Raw genomic sequence first — 17,712 nt, forward strand, 5'->3', positions numbered from 1 at the left:
TTTTCCATTGTTTGTGATTGATGATTGGTGCCACCAATATACACTTGCATTTAAAGACAATCACCTCGGAGTAATTCATGATGACGCTTTCGCAAGCTGAAAAGTTGTTTACTTATTTTTGGTTAATGGGAGATTGAAAATGTTAAGCATTTTGAAAGATGAAATAAAATTACTATGAGTTATATCTGAAATAAATATTTCATGACATGGTACAAATCTGAAGAGTCTTGTAAAAGTTTTATCTGTGGGATTTATTAAATGTATCTCAAAAAATGTTAGCATCCCAGAAGCCATGGCTACCTTTATGAGTAACCCCATTGGACTGGGAATATAGTAGAGTACTTGTCTAGCATGCACAATGCCCTGGGTTCAATCTCCAGCATCACACACACACACACACACACACACACACACACAAATAGCATCACTATTGTATGCTGCCTAATTTGAATTGTTCTGAATTCATTGCGATTCTCACTTTTAAAATTATCTACATGGTTGAACTGTTTTGATGACTAAGGAAAAAATTACTCACTTAAGTAATATATAAATGACTAACCCACTTATAATCTTCTGGCTTCTTTATGATCAATAACTATGAATCTCAGTCCTAAAAAAATATCTACATGGCAGGTAAGGGAAGGAGGAACTTATACATTTAAAATGTTTCAATTAATTCTTTTTCTTTTTTTGGTACTGGGGAACTCAGGGGTGCTCAAGCACTTTTTCATATTTTATTTAGAGACAGGGTCTTACTGAGTTGCAAGTGGCTTGCTAAGATGATGAGGCTGGCTTTGAACTTGTGATCCTTCTATCTCAGCCTCCCTAGTTGCTGGAATTACAGGCGTGCACCACCACACCCGGCTCAATTAATTATTAAAAGAGGTTTCCAGACTTCTGTGAAGATGTAGTAACAGGGACTGGATTTACCCTCCTACCTAAAACAACCAACTCATGTCACAGGAAAGCAGGGAGCTGAAACTCCAAACCTCGGCTCTTGTGTTCCCATGACAGAATATTTAAAGTCAGACACCAAAAGTCATGCAAGAGAACTTTATTAGAAGTGAAATTGAGGGGAAAATAAAGTAAAAGAAAAGTGAAGCTTACGCAAAAAGCATCTTAAGGGGGCCTTCTCCAAGCGGATAAGAACCCAGAGACAAGCGGTCCCCAATTTTATTACTGTTTGATTTTTACCAGGAGAACTGGGGACATCTTCTGTACTCTTTGCTCTTTGTTCATCTCCCTCTTCACCTTGGGTGGTGGAGTTTTCGACTTTAGTTGGTCCTCTCTGGAACTGTCAGGGTCGCCATCCTATTTAGGGGGCTTCTTCTACAAGTCAACCCATGTTAGTGTGGGCACTGGGGCCAATTGCTGGTCAGAAGTTACCTTAGTGACCTGTGCTACTAAAGGAATCTTCCTTCCCAGACAAAGGAGACACCTTTAGCCGTAATTCCTAGCTTCATACCAACCTCAGAGGATTCTGTCAAGAATTAGTCCCATGAATCCTTTTCTCTTGATGTGCCTTCCACATTAGCTTCTTTGCTTCTGTTTATTTTCTACAAATTAACTACCACACTTTGCTTTCTCATTTACTTTGGGAGTAGTTTAAAGAAGACCCTAAAGTACTTTAAAGAACACTTGTGACCTTGCCTGCATTTCACTGCTCATTGCTAGCTATTACCTAACACTCTGACAAAATATAGGGAACAATGGTTTCAAAGTATTGAACAATAGGCAACAAAAGACAGCAATCCCTAGTAGGAAATAAAAAAGGAGAGCTTACCTGGCATGGTGGCTCTGGAGGCTGAAGCAGGAGGATCGAGATTTCAAAGCCAGTCTCAGCAATGATGAGGCACTAAGCAACTCAGTGAGACCCTTTCTCTAAATAAAATGCAAAATAGGGCTGGGGATGTGGCTTAGTGATGGAGTGCCCCTGAGTTCAATCTCTGGTACAAAAAAAAAAAAAAAAAGGAGAGCACTTTGATTGCCCCAACTGACTTCCTCAACAGTCTCCAGGGCACAAACATAACCCTTATTATATCAGTAATCATGTTAAATATAAATGGTCTTAACATGCCAATTAAAAGAAATTGACAGATAAGTTGAAAACAAGACCCAGCTATATACTGCCTATAAGAAACACTTTAACCATAAAGATGCAAACAAGTTAAAGGAATGCAAAAGATACACCAAGCCAATAGCAGTCAAGAAAGCACAGCCTGGTGTGGTAGCCACCTAGGAGACTGCAGCAGAAGGACTACAAATTCAAGGCCAGTATCAGCAATTTAGTGAGACCCTGTCTCAAAATGAAGAGGGTTGGGGAGGTAGCTTGGTGGTAGAGTGTTTGCCTAGCATATGGCATGTTCCATCCCCAGAACAGGATCAAAAAAAAAAAAAAAAAAAAAAGCAGGCATTGCTATTTTAATATTGAATAAAGTAGATATTAGAGTAAATAATTTTACCAGGGGTCAAGAACATCATTTCATAATGATAACATGGTCAACGACAATGTTGAACATTTAGGATGCTAGTAACAAAGGTTCAAAATAAATCAAGCAAAAGTTGATAAGAAAAGTCACAATTACAGCTGGAGATGTGAACACTCCTCTCTAACCAATGAGTAGAACAAGTGAACGGAAAGTCAGCATCTGTTTTGAGCAGCATCATTGACCAAGTCAATCCATTCACCATTCATTGAACATCCCAGACAACAGTACGATGCACATTCTTCTCAAGCACACACAGAACCTTTGCCAAAATCAGCTGGATTACAAGCCATGAAATAAAGCTCAAGATATTTAAAGGGTTCAAGTTGTATAAAATATATTCTATGATCACAGCAGAAATAAATTAGAAATGAATGACATAGATATAGCTGGAAAATCTCCAAATCTTTGGAAATCAAATAACATGCTTTTAGGTAACCAAGGGGTCAAAGAAGAAACCAAAAAGCATCAGACACTATTTTGAACTGAAAGAAAATAAAAAAGACAATATATTGAATTTATGAAGTATTGTTAAGCAGGCTGTGGAAGAAGATAAAATTCGTATGTTAGAAAAGGAGAAAGGTCTTAAACCAGTGATCTCAGATTCCAAACTAAGAAACTAGGAAAGAAGAGCAAATAAATACCAAATAAGAAGAAAGGAAATAATAAAAATCAAAGTGGAAATTGATGAAATAAAAATTAGATAAAATAAAATGAAATGAGGAACTGGTTGAGAACATCAATAAAATTGACAATCCTCTGGCCAAACCGATGAGGAAGAATGGACAGAAAACAGAATTTACCACATTCAGGAATGAGAAAGTTGACATTACTAGTTTCTAGATATTAAAAGAATGATAAAGGAATATTATGAACAGCCTTATGTCTGTGTTTGACAATCTAGGTAAAATAAATAGACTCCTTATATCACAAATGCCAAATCTCACTCAGGAAAAAACAGAAAATGTGAATAGCTATATAACCCCCCCCCCCCTTTTGTGTTGCTGAGGATCAAACTGAGGGCCCAAAGAATGCCACAGTAGACAAGTGCTCTGTCTGTGAGCCACATTCCTAGCACCATATGTCCATTTTAAGAAGTGGAATTCGTAGTTAAAAACCATATCATAAAGAAGATTCCAGGTCCAGATGTCCTCATTGGTGAATTCTACTAAACATTTAAGGAAGAAAATAGAACTAATTATAAATTAATTCTTTCAGAAGCAATAAATCTACATAAACTCTCAATTTGCTCTTTGAAGGCAGCATTGCCCTGATATCAAAACCAAAGACAATGCAAGAAAATTACAAACCATATTCCTCTTAAACATTGTTGTGATTTGGATATGAGGTGTTCCCTGAAGCTCCTATTAATGCAGGAATATTCAGAGGTGAAATAATTAGACTGTGAGAGCTGTAACTAACCAACCAGTATGTCCTAGTTTGAATGGACTGACAATGCTGTAATCTTGGTCAGGTTGGGTGTGGCTGAAGGAGGTGGGTCACTGGGAGGTGCCACTGGACACTTTCTCTCTCTTCTTCTTGACTGTCAGAAATAGGGCAGCTTTCCTTCAACACTCCTAACCACCATGATGTTCTGCCTCTCCTTGGGTCCAGAGCAATTGAGTTGGCCTGTCACAGGAGAAAAGATGTCTCTGAAGAAAGGTACGAGAAGTTCCCAGAGAAGAGGGGGAATTGAACTCAGGACCAGTGGGGTTCTTGATATACGTAATGGAAAAGAATTTCAGCACCAGCCAAAGTCATAGATAGAGGTATATTTAGGAAGGTAGATATGAAAAACCAGCCTCTATCTCAGAGCAAAGCCTGTCCAAGGAAGGGACATGACCTTTGTCCTTGGAAAGACCCATAGAGCACTCCTAGGCACATTCCCACCCTGCTAAGTTGTTTATCTACAAATAACAGGAGAGATCTGCTGCGCCAGGTATCCCAGACTCAGTTGGGCTAGGAGGGACCCATAGCAGCCCCCTAGCAGCCACCAATCAGCATGAGACAGGGAAATACCTGGGATGCCAGATGACCCTCCCAGTAGTTGTTGGGAAACCATGTAGTTCAGCACGAACACCCCTCTTGGTTTAAACCAATCAGTTCAAAGGAATCTCCCTCTTGTAGTAACCAATCGCCCCTACCCAACTTGTTCCCACCAGTGAATGTGCTAATTATGTTTTAGAGTTGTTGTTTGATTTTCCAGCGGTGTGTGATGATTTGCTAAGAGATGCTATGATGTATGTGAAGTCCCTGCCTTCCCCAAAGAGTGTATAAAACTGCTGCAAACCCTGGGCTCGGGGGCCTCTCAGAGTCACCAGTTGCTGTGTGTGCGTGGAGGACCGAGCTAGCTCACAATAAACACCTCTTTTCTGCTTACATCAATCTTGGTCTCTGGTGGATCCCGAATTTGAGCATAACAGATACACATTCAAGGGAGTGTATGGGCTGTCCTGAGAGTGAGCAGCACCCCTGACTTGGGCTGAGGGTCCAATATTTATAGAAGGGCTATACCAGGGGCTGACCAGAGGTGGATCCAAGGTAGAACTGCACAATTCCGCCAGTTTTCCCTTGCCGTTGTGTATTTTCCTCATTTTACAAGGGCATGGGCCAAGGGCTTCTTGCGTAAGATTTAGAACTATGTTTTCTGCTTATGGGTGTTTCTTTTTTTTTAGTTGTCAATGGACCTTTATTATTTAATTTATTTATAGGTGGTGCAGAGAATCTAACCCAGTGTCTCACACATGCTAGGCAAGTGCTCTACAACTGAGCCCTAGCCCCGGCCTCTGATTCTTTAAGATTCCCTATTTCTCTTTCTTTATCCTAAATCCCTATCTCAGGCTCAACATAGACTGACCCTCTGAAACCCTAAGCCCAAATAAATTTTTCCCCTCAAAGTTATTCTTGTCAGGTATTTTGTCACAGTGACAAAAAATTGACTTACACAATTGTAGATGCAAAAATTCAAAACCAGATTTTTAGCAAATTAAGTCTAACATATAAAAATGAAAGTATATCAAGATGTATTGAGGGCTGGTGCCACAGTCTGGCTGGGCACAAATCACGAGCCACTCACAGCTTTGTAGATTCAAACAGCAATTCTTTATTCCCGATCTCACACTGGCCTTCGACAAACACGCTCTGGGGAAATCCACGTTCTCTGCCCAAATCCACACCTCCACTGGGCTTCTGTCTCCCAAAAATACTGTCTGAATCCCTAAGAACTCAAGAGGAACTCAGGCAGCAGGATACGCCCTATTCCCCCCGGCAGGAATAATCTTCCTAAACAGGGAATGCCTAAACTGGATTATCCTAAACCGGGAACACCCTAAACACGGGAACACCCTAAACACGGATCTGCCCTGGTCCTTGAGCAAGGTCACCTTCTAGGAGTCCTTCCATCCACTAAGCAACATGGAGGTACGCTGGCAAGGAAATTGTCATACCTACTTGGCTAATGGCTCCCAGCAGGCTGGGGTTGTGGCTCAATGGGTAGAGTGCTTTCCTAGCATGTGCAAGGCTCTGGATTCAATTCTCAGCACTGCATCTAAATAAATAAATAAATAAATAAATTCATAAAATAAAGGTTCATCAACAATTAAAAAAAATTAAAAAAAAAGGTGTGTTGAAGTTTATCCCAAAAATGTAGGACTAGTTTAATAGTCAAATATCATTATCCTATTTACCACATTAACAAAATGAAAAACAAAACTATTTAATTATCTGTGGCTATAGAAACAGAGTTGGACAAGGTCAATCTCTTTTGTGTGGCACTGGGGATGGATGGAACCCAGGGCCTCTCGCATGCTAGACAAGTGCTCTACCTCTGAGCTACTTTCCAAGTCCATAGTATTTTAAAATTTTATTTTATTTTTCAGTTCTGGGGATCGAACCTGGCAGCACTCTACTATGGAGCTTCAGTAAGAAATGCTCTCAACTTGATAAAGGGTCTTTATCAAAAATATATATTTCTTTCTCTTCCTCTCCCCCTTCTCCTCCCTCATCCCTACCCCTCCTTAATCTCAAAGGAAACAGGATTACTTTTCCTTCCCATCCTAGGCAAAATTATCTGTCCTTAAGCACTCACCTACCACTCCAACCAAGTAACTCAGATTTAAGAGATGGCACCAGCAGATCTAGGAAATGACTACCTCTCAAATTAACAAGTGAATTACAAATCTGGACAGGGAATACCAGGAATGTATCCTTTGAATCACCTCTTTAAAAATCCCCTGATCTCTCTGACGGAGAGAATCACACCTCTGGGACAGAAGTCTCCTGTGTTTCTCCTTTGCCTGCAAAGCAATGAAACGAACTTTATTTATTTATTTTTGGTACCAGGTACTTTACCACTGAGAGATATCCCCAGCCCTTTTTAATTTTTTGAGACAAGTTCTCCCTAAATTGCTTACAGCCTTACTAAATTGCTGAGGCTGGCTTTGAACCTGTCAATCTCTTGCCTCAGCCTTCTTAGTCACTGAGATTACAGGCGTGCACCACTGTGCCTGGCAATAAAAATTCTTTTTCCTTTTTCTCAAAACTGTGTCCTTGTTATTGGATTGGCATTGGGTTATGAAGGCCGAGCTTTTGGTAATAATATCATGGCGCCAATGAGAGTAGGCACAAAAATTTGGGGACAGAAATTAGTGTGCTGTATTTGTTGTGTTTGGGGTCCAAAACAATGTTGGGATATCCAACTGAGGGTATACACAGTTAAATAAATCTGGAGCTCAGAAAAAGATCTCAGGAGCCTCTTAGGAGTAATTTATTTTTTAAATAAGTGCTAAAGGGAAACAGGTGAAGAGTTAAGATGAGAAGGGGGCTAGAAATGCAAATACTGGAGAACACTACAATGACGACTAGGGAGGATATGGATACGGTAAAAAAGGCAATTAAGAGTAATCATAGTATGAAAAGATGCCACTATGGAGCACTGTAAGGGAAATAGTTTCAAGACAGCAGGGGTCAACAGAGCCCAAAGTTCAAGAGGAACTTCAACAGGGATCCTAGTGTATGCTGAAATTCTTAATAAACACAAGCGACCTCTAGGAATCATTTAAAGTAGACATTATCTAATATGGATGAGAGCTATCCAATCCTCTATGTCAGCACATCACCTCACATTCCATGCCCTCAGGGGTGAACATTTAGGCAAGCTGAGACGCTCCTATTGGCTACCAGAGTATTCTCCAGATTGTTCACACAGACTCACCAAGACAACTCAGTTATCCATGACTTTGGAGGGCTCCAATATTCATTTTTCAGATCAAAAACAGGTAGGTGAAATATTTGGAGTCTAAACCTATTCTTTTCCAGGTTGGGTAACCTTTACTTTTGTATTGAGAAGCATATTAATTCACTCAAACTTGATTTTCTCCTCTGTATCAGGGAGATAGAAATACCAATTCTCTTTTATTTTTAAAAACTTTTTTTTTTTTTTTGCACTGGGGATTGAATGCAGGGTGAGTTAAATCCTCTATCCTTTTTATTTTTTAAGACAGGGTCTAGCTAAGTTGCTTAGGATCTGGCTAAGGTGCGAGCCTGGCCTCCAACTTCCTACTATCCTTTCTAACTCTACGAGATGTGCTCACAATGCCAGGCTAAGAAACTCCAATTCTAGATTAAGGTGGATTTTATAAGCATGGGCATTTCTCTCTGGATCTCTCTCTTTTTTTGGTGCCAGGGATTGAACCCAGGTGTGCTTAACCACTGAGCCACATGCCCATCCTTTCTTATTTTATTTTTAAATTTGGGACAGGATCTCTCCAAATTGCTGAGACTTGCTTTGAATTTGCAATCCTCCTGTCAGCCTCCTCTGCTGCTGGGATTACAGGTGTGCGCCTCTGGTAGCAAAGCATTAGCCCCCTGTAGGGAAAGAGCTGGGTATTTGTAGAAAGGTTTTGTTAGGGGAAGAATTTCAAGAGTGTTAATGTCAGGTGGCGCACGCCTGTAATCCCAACGGTTTGGAAGACTGAGACAGGAGGATGGCGAGTTGAAAGTCAGCCTCAGCAATGGCGAGGTGCTAAGCAACTCAGGGAGACCTCTCCGAATAAAACACAAAATAGGGCTGGGGATGTGGCTTAGAGGTCGAGGGCCCCTGAGTTTAATCGCCGCTACCAAAAACAAAACAAAACTTAGTGTCGTTCGACCCCAATTTGAGTCCCTGGATAACGAAATTCAAGGCAATACTTGTTTTCATAGGTAGGTAGAGGGACTGCAGCTCGCTCCCTCCAAAGATCCTAATAAAAATAAAAAGTTTGTTTGCTATTTAAATAGAGCTGCAAGAGCAATCTCTTGGCTCAGCAGCCTATCCAAAAGCTGCTCCCCATCTCCGTTCTTTTGGAAATGCTGCTCCTGCTGTGGCCACTTTCCCAGCCCGGCATCCATTGGGGATTGAACCCAGGGGCACTTTACCACCGTACTACACCCAGAGCTTTTTATGCATTTATATATTTTAAAATATATATATATTTTTAGTTGTAGTTGGACATGTCTTTATTTTATTTGTTTATATGTGGTACTGAGGATCAAGTCTCACACGTGCCACTGAGCCACAACCCCAGCCGCAACGCTTTTATTTTGAAACAGGGTCTCGCTAAATTGTGAGGCTGACCTCCACCGGTCCTCCAGCCTCAGGCTCCCGAGCCGCTAAGATACAGGAGTGTGCCACCGCTCCTGGCTATGGGCCTTTGGATGGATCGAATGGTCCAGTCCCACACTGATGCCCCGATTCACCACGAGACTTTCCGAAGCAGGACGCGGCCAGGGCCCCTCCGGTATCCGGCAGCGGCCGAGGGCCCCCAGTGCAGCTCTGCAGAGGCGTGCTCTCCCGGGCCCGTCACTCTGCCTGCGCCGGGCTCTGAGCGCTGCAGGGCAGCTCCTGGGCCTAGCGGCTGGAGGGGCCGAGGCGCAGGCGAGAGGGATCCTCCTCCAAGCGAAGGCGAGGGGCGTGAGGCCCTGCGAACTCTTCCCCGGGGCGGTGTGGGGACCGCTTCTTTGTGGCCGCGGGGGCGGTCCTCGGAGGTGACTCCGCCCACTCAGGGGCGGGTCCCAGCGCTGACCACGCCCCGGCTCCTCCCCGTGCTCGGGCGGAAGCGAGCGCGGCGCGCGGCAGCGCTGCTCTCCCGTGGCGCTGGGCTCGCGCGCGGATTAGGCCCGACTCTCTCCGCCTCCAGGCCTTGCGCTCGGCCTCGTTCCGCGGCGTCCGCTCCTCCGGCAGCTCACAGCGCGTCTCGTGCGCCTGCCGCTGCGGCCCCGATGGCTCTGTGCAACGGAGACTCCAAGGTCAGCCTCGGGCGCGCTCATCGCTTCCCGCCCGCTGCGGCGCGGGGCCCGACCCCGAGCCTCGGCGGCCTCTCACCTCCCGCGCCGGGCCTGGCTCAGGGCAGCCCCCCGTCCCGCCCGCCGCGAGCCTGCGCCGGGAGCTGCGGCGCTTTGTTGGTTCCGCCTGCGCGTCGGGGCGGGCGAGCTCCCGCCGGCGGGGGCGCAGGGCCGGCGGGGGCCCTCGGAGCCCGAGCCCGGCGGGGTCGCCGCCTCGGGCCGGCCTCCTTCGCCACGGCCTCCTTCGCCCTCGGCCGCTGCGCCCCTCCCCGCGGCCCGCGCGCTGGCAGGTGAGCCGGGGCCGCCCCGTCCACGCGCCCTGCTCGGGCACCGGCCTCCCGCCCGCTGCGGGCCTGCCGCCACCTCTCGCGCGGCGTGGGGCTCAGTGGCCCGGAGTCGGCCCAGCCCCGCCTCGAGGCGTTTGGCCCGGGTGCGAGGTGCGCCTTCCCGGGGCAAGGTGTGCGCGGTGCACGATTGTGGCCAGGCTTTCGGAAGCACGTGGGTCAAGGTCGCTGGGGTGCGTGGTAGGCTGGCTTCGATGGACGTGACCTGGCCGAGCGGGCTGCGGTGTCCAGTCCTGGCTGCAGGTCCTGGTGGGGCCGCTGTGAGAGGACCGGCGCTCGGTACCTGGTCACGACCTGTTTGCTGAACGGACGAGACCGGTCATGAGGTACTGGTGATGCGCAGGCTGGTTGGAGCGCTTCCTCGGATCCTAAAGCCGGACGAGACGCTCAACCCTTTAGTTTCATACCTCAGAAACTGATGTGAACCCGAGTGCAGCTCTCTCCACTTGCCCTAATTTTGATCGTTACAATTCGCGGAAAGATCCATCTTTAGGCTCACAGATGAATCAACTGTTAGCATTAGAAGGACTCAGACCTAATTTTCATGCTTTGAAAATTACCTAGTGCGTCCGAGAAGAGGAAGACTGACTGACGTTAAGATAGGCTTTTAAAGAGAATCTTGATCAGTTTGATAGGTTTGAGCCCAAGGTGAACTAAGTTTTATTTCAAGGCCCTCGATATCTTTTATAGTGTAATGAACCATTTTACAAAAGTATTTTGAAAATTGGATGTGGATCAAGTTGGAAGCATTTTCAAGAGGAGCAATTGGGGAATTAACATATTTAATCAAATCTATAATTTTTATGTACTAAGGGCGAGGGAGAATCCCTGATGCCTGATTTTAAGTATTTAAAGTAAAGATATGTTAAATATAGGGAAATAAGCACAGTAAATAATTGAAGTAAGATTTTCTAAGAGACCCACCTGGAAGTCTGAGTAGGAGTCACTTTTCCAGAGCCTACCACTGAACCACTGTCCCATGAGAGTAAAATACCGAGGAACTTAATTCTGGCTTAAAAAAGGGACATTAATTATGCTTTTGTGTATTATATGCACATCCTAGTTTATAAATTAAAAATTGGGAAAGGGCCGGATTTGATTTCTATTTCTGGTACATTTATCAGAGTTTTCTAAAATGGCATTTTTGTACAGGACAGACTAGGGAGTGACCTAAATGCTGTAAAATAATTCGGATATTTTCTTTGGTTTTGTACATAGCATTTTAGAGCTGGGAAGGAAGGACCTGTATGTCATAGCTGGGATTAGAATCTAGCTTTTTTTTTTTTTTTTTTCTTTTCCAAGCTACTTGGTTAACCTCAAGGCAGACTAGTTTGTTTAGTTAAGGAACTGCTGTAATGTTATTAAGTTAAAGATCTCATTTCATATCAACACAAGCATAGACAGTGTTTCTCGAAGTACTTTTTCTCACTATGGCAAGGTTGTATATAAAGAAGACAGCATTATCAGTGGGCTTGTTTGTATGACTTGTCTAGTTTCCTGCTGTTTGTCCCCTTGTCTAAGCTGAAGGCTCTTGATTGGAGTAGGGTGGTACCTTCCCTGAGATGTTATGACTGGGTGTATGAGGCTTGGATTAAAGGTGTTATCTATTGATTGGGTAATACAGACTCTTGAATGGTATCTAACAGTGTGAATTTTTGTTTTTTCTTCTTTGCTGGAGATTGAACCCAGGCAAACACTCTACTACTGCTGAACTATACCCCAGCCCTAATAATGTTAACTTTAAAGTTGAAACTTTCAAAACTAAGGTTTTAAATTTAATGGAACTATAACCTGGATTTTTTTTATCTGGGATGTATTGGGAATTAAACAATTATCACCTTTTAAAAAATATTTTTATTTTGTTTGTTTATTTTTATGTGGTGCTGAGAATTGAACCCAGTGCCTCACAAGTGCATGGCAAGTGCTCTGCCACTGAGCCATAACAGCCCAGTTATCACCTTTTATAATAATGTGTTATGTGAAAAAAAGTTTCAAATTCAAAGATGGATTTTTTTACCTTCTTGTTTTGTTCTGTAAGTATATTGCAAAAAGAATGGTTTTTATTGTAGTATGTTCTTAGATTTGAAAGAATTTGAAAGTTTTCCAGGAATCTCAGATGACATTACTTTTAGAGTAGGCCAACTTGTCACTTAGGAAAAATAATTGTCTTTTTAAGAAAATTTGTGTGTGTGTAGTGCTGGGATTGAACAAGAAGGGCTTTGTATGTGGTAGTCATGTTCCTTTCCAATGAGCTACATCCCCAACCCAAGAATTTTAGGTTTTATTTTTATAAAATTATAGAATTTGGGGTTTTTATTTTATTTTTATGTATTTATTTTTGGTATAAGGGATTGAACTTAGACACTTTGCCACTGTGTTACATCCCCAACTCTTTTTATTTTTTTGGTGGGGTACTGGGGATCAAAGACCCCTGAGCCACATCCCCAGCCCTGTTTTGTATGTTATTTAGAGACAGGGTCTTCCTGAGTTGCTTAGTGCCTCGCTTTTGCTGAGGTTGGTTTTGAACTTGCCGTCCTCCTCCCTTAACCTGGGATTACAGGCATCTGCCACAGCTCCTGGCATGTTTTTTAAATATAGACTTGTCCTATACTTACTTTGAAGATAAACTGAAGTATAATCTGGAGGATACTATTTGAAGTAAGGAATGATTATTTGTTGTGCAAAATAAACTCTTCTTATGGTACTTAAATTTAGTTTTTTTTTTGACTCTATCTAAACTCTATATAGATGCTTAAAATGAGTGAAGCCCTCAGGATTAATACATAATTCTGAATCAAGAAAGGAATTTTTTCAGAGTTTTAAATCTTGCATATATTTAACGACAGGTTAGGTAGAATTTTATTTTTTTTGTGCTTGTTGTGGAATAAAGACTTTTTTTGTATTCAAAATCACAGTGATTTAATAAATATAGCTTTGCTATAGTAATACCTTAACAGTTGTTTTTCTTGTTGGACCCTTGCCATGGCTTCAGGTTTATGTTTTTGAGGATCCAGGTGATACTTTTTTGTTGTTAAGTCTTTATACTCAAGATTATTCAGTAAAATAATTGTGCTAGGAAGAAAGTGGTTGTAGCAGCATGACTGTATACTCTCAGTGCCTAAATGGAGACACAAGCATAAAAAGAAGTGTGGAAATAGTTGATAAATATCGCTGCAAAATAAAATGTTATCAAACAAAATAAATAATTGTGGCTTTAGGCAATTCAGTAAATGGCAAAACACCTGTTGCAAGAGTGCTTTGTTTACTCTCTTCTGTACAATGCACAGGAGCCTTCAGCATCTTTCCTATCTATATTTCTCAAAATCTGACCTTTTCCACTCCTCCCAGAATATGATGGCCTAGAGGGTTTGTGCATCTGCAAGCTGTGGAATGGCTCTGCCACAACTGGCAGGTGGACCCACTGTCTCGTGGGCACTTCAGATTCTCATATGTGTCCATTCGCACCTGAGACCGGGTAGCTAGCTACCCCTAGTGTAATGCCAGTGTCCAAGTGTGCTGTATTGTATACAGAAAGAGCTGTGTTGTCTGTCTGGCTCTCAGACTGAACCAGAAGTTAAAGAGAACTAAGGCAGTGGCAGGAGATGGAAATGTAGAGTGAAAGTCCAGCAAGCTCCTCTCATCCTGCCTTAATGCAATTTTACATGATAATATGTTGTTAAAAATGGAAGATCTCTGGGCTGGGGATGTGGTTCAAGCGGTAGCGCGCTCGCCTGGCATGCGTGCGGCCCGGGTTCGATCCTCAGCACCACATACAAACAATGTTGTAATATCCGCCAATAACTAAAAAATAAATATTGAAACTCTCTCTCTCTCTTTCTCTGTCTCTGTCTTTAAAAAAAAAAAAAAAAAAGGAAGATCTCAGACAAATGTTAAGTTGTGAGATACACTGGACAGTCCTGGGTGATCTGGTCTGTGCAGTCACTTCACTGTGGACCACTTGCTGTTCTGAGTCTGGCTCTGATTTCTAGTAAAGTGTATTTACAATTTTGCTAAAGTTCAAACCTAATGTGTATATGTTAGGATTATTTTTTGAATTAATAATTGTGCTAATAACAAGGCTATTATAAAATTCTTGAAAATTGAGGTCATAAATTACTTGTTTTTTAAAATCAGTTTTATTGGTGTGTTATAATTAAACATGATAGTGGTATTCGTTGTGACATATTCATACACACATATTTGATTGATTTTATGCCGAGCTGCCTCCCCTTGCCCTTTCCTCACACCTCCCTAGTCCTCTTCCTCTGTGGGCCTCCCTTCTGTTTTCATGAGATTCTCCCCACCTTTCATACATTTTTTTCTCTAGCTTCTACATTTGAGAGAAAACATACAATTCTTAACTTTCTGAGTTTGGCCTATTTTGCTTAACACAATGCTCTCAAGTTCTGTCCACTTTCCTGCAAATGCCTCATTTCATTATTTTTGACTGAATAAAACTTCATTGTGTGCATATACTTCATTTCCTTTGTTCATTCATCTGTGGACAGTCACCTAGGCTGGTTCCATGACTTGGCTATTGTGGATTATGCTGCATTAAACATAGTATGCTGATTTAAATTTTTTTTTTTTTTTAATAAATGGATTTTTTTTCCTTTTTTTTTTTTTTTTTTTTTTTTTTTTTTTTTATATGGGGGATTGTACCCAGAGGCACTCACCCAGTTAACATCCTCAGCTCTTTTCTAAATTGCCTAGGCTGGCCTCAAATTTGGAATCTTCCTGTCTCAGCCTCCTGAGTATAGAATTGGAGGTGTGTGCCACTGCACTCTGCTTACTTTACATTTTTTTGTGATAAATACTGAGGAGTGGCAGGGGTGGGTCATCTGGTGGTTCCATTCCTAGTCTTTTGAGAAACCGTGTACTGATTTCCATAGTACTAGTTGTACTAACTCAGGGTCCACCAGCAGTGACTAAGTGTGCCTTTCCCCTCTCATCTTTACCTGCAGTTATTATTTGTGTTCTGGACTGAAGTGAGATGAAATCTCAGTGGAGGTTTGATTTACATTTCCCTTATTGCTAAAGATATTAAACATTTTGGGGCTAGAGTTGTAGCTCTGTGGTAGAGCACTTGCCTGGCAAGCGTGAGGCCCTGGGTTCGATCCTCAGCACCACATAAAAATAAATAAATAAAGGTACTGTGTCCAACTACAACTTTAAAAAAATAAATAAATAAAACCTCACAGTGTGCCATGTAATTTAAATCATCTTCACCTCATCTGAAATGTAGAGAACTAATCTCAGGAGTTCTTTTTAGTCTCATTATGAACTGAATCTAGGACTTAAGGTTTCTTTCTTTCTTTCTTTTTTTTTTCTTTTTCTTTTTGCCACTGGGGATTGAACTCAGGGACACTCAACCACTGAGCTATATCCCCAGCTCTGTTTTGTATGTTATTTAGAGACAGAGTGTCATTGAATTGCTTAGTGCCTTGCTTTTGCTGAGACTGGCTTTGAACTCCTGATCCTCTTGCCTCAGCCTCCTGAGTCTCTGGTCACCACGCCCAGCTAGGTTTCTGACATCCTGTTTTGAACAAATTTTAGATGAGCAGCCCTTAATTTAGGAAATTTTAAATGAACAGAAATACTGGCAGATACATCATTGTTTTGTTCTTATTAATAATAGTGGAACTTTTTTTTTGTTCTGTGATTTATTTATTACTTATTTTGTGCAAGCAAGTTAATATTTGCTTTTCTCTCCTTCCTTCCTTCCTTCCTTCCTTCCTTCCTTCCTTCCTTCCTTCCTTCCTCCCTTCCTCCCTTCCTCCCTTCCTCCCTTCCTCGTTTTACCACTGAGCTACATGCCAACCCCTCCCCACCCTTATTTTGCTCTAGCTTCCCCTTGTGACCAGAAAGCATATGACCCTTGATTTTTTTCCAGTCTGGCTTATTTCACTTAGCATAGTATTCTCTATTTCCATTCATTTACTGGCAAATGCCGTGATTTCATTCTTTATGATGGACTAAAACTTTATTGTGTATTTATACCACAGTTTCACAGTTTCTTAATTCTTTCATCTATCCATGGGCATCTGGCTTGAAGCCATAATTCAGCTATTGTGAATTGTGCTGCTATAAAAATTGATGTTCTGTGCAGGTGTGGTGGTGCACAACTGTAATCCCAGAGACTAGGTAGGATGAGTTAGGAAGATTACAAGTTGAGGCCAGCTTCAGCAATTTAGTGAGACACTGTCTTAAAATAAAACATAGAAAGGGCTGGGTATATGGCTTAATGGTTAAGTGTCCCTGGTACTGAAACAAACAAAAATTGATGTTCCTGTATCACCATAGTATGGCAGTTTTAGTTATTTTGGATAGGATAATAGGATAAATAGGATAGTTGGGTTACACTACCATGATTCCATTCTTAAGTCTTTTGTTTTCTTTTTCTTGGTATCAGGGATTGAACTCAGGGGCACTTAACCACTGAGTCACATCCCCTGCCCCGTTTTGTATTTTATTTAGGTCTCACTGAATTGCTTAGCGCCTCACCATTGCTGAAAGTGACTTTGAACTCGCCATCCTCCTGCCTCAGCCTCTGGAGCCACTACTCCTAGCTTTTGTTTTTGAACCAGGGATTGAACACAGTAGTGCTGAGGCTGGCTTTGAACTTGTGATCTTCCTGCCTCAGCCTCCTGAGCCTCTGGGATTATAGGAGTGCGCCATTGTGCCTGGCTCCATTCTTAGTCCTTTGTAGCATTTCCATATTGCTTTCCAGAGTTGTCGTACTAATTTGTAGTTCACCAGCACTGTATGAGTGTACCTTTTCCCCCATGTCCTTGGCCACCATTTATTATTATTATTATTATTATTATTTGTATTATTGCCATTCTGACTGGAGTGAGATGAAATTTCCATGCAATTTAGATTTGTATTTCCCTGGTTGTTAGAGTTATTGAACATTTTTTGCATATATTTGTTGGCCATTGTATTTCTTCTTTTGAGAAATATCTGTTTAGTTATTTTGTCCATTTATTGATTGAGCTATTTATTTCTGGTGTTAAAAGTTTGGGTTCTGCATATATGGTGGATATTAATTCCCTCTCAGAGGAGTAGCTGGCAAAGATTTTTCTCTTTAGGTTTTCTCTTCATGCTCTTTCCTTTGTTGTGCAGAACCTTCTAAATTTGATATTGTCCCACTTATTGATTCTTGATTTTATTTCTTGAGCTTTAAATGTCTTGCTAAGGAAATCAGTGCTTTTGCCAATGTATTGGAGTGTTGACCCTATGTTTTATTCATAAAGTTGCAGTTTCTGGTCTAATTCCTAGGTCTTTGATAACACTTTGAGTTGAATTTTCTGTAGGGTGAGAGATATGGATTTATTTTCATTCTTCTAAATATGGATATCCAGTTTTTATAGCACCATTTGTTAAAAAGGCTGTCTATTCTCCAACATGTTTTTGGCATCTGATACTTATGTTGAATATCAGATGACTATAACTACATGGGTTTGTCTCTGTGTCTTCTGTTCCATTGGTCTTCATATCTGGTTTGGATGCCAATAACATGGATATGTATTCAAATCTTCCCTTTAAAAGATGGGCTGGGG

General features: G+C 41.9%; 1 protein-coding gene across 1 annotated transcript in view; it reads left to right on the plus strand.

The window, feature by feature from the left end:
- Window positions 1-9,560: 9,560 nt before the first annotated feature.
- The window catches only part of Gmps (guanine monophosphate synthase), a 44,058-nt gene continuing 35,906 nt past the window's right edge, over window positions 9,561-17,712 (plus strand). Inside the window, exon 1 of the mRNA XM_076867526.2 lies at window positions 9,561-9,770. Within this exon, the coding sequence (XP_076723641.1) occupies window positions 9,744-9,770 (27 nt within the window). The 5' untranslated portion in view covers window positions 9,561-9,743. The remainder of the gene's footprint in view (window positions 9,771-17,712) is intronic.

This window comes from Callospermophilus lateralis, chromosome 10, assembly GCF_048772815.1.
Source record: "Callospermophilus lateralis isolate mCalLat2 chromosome 10, mCalLat2.hap1, whole genome shotgun sequence".
In the NCBI taxonomy this organism is placed as follows: domain Eukaryota; kingdom Metazoa; phylum Chordata; class Mammalia; order Rodentia; family Sciuridae; genus Callospermophilus; species Callospermophilus lateralis.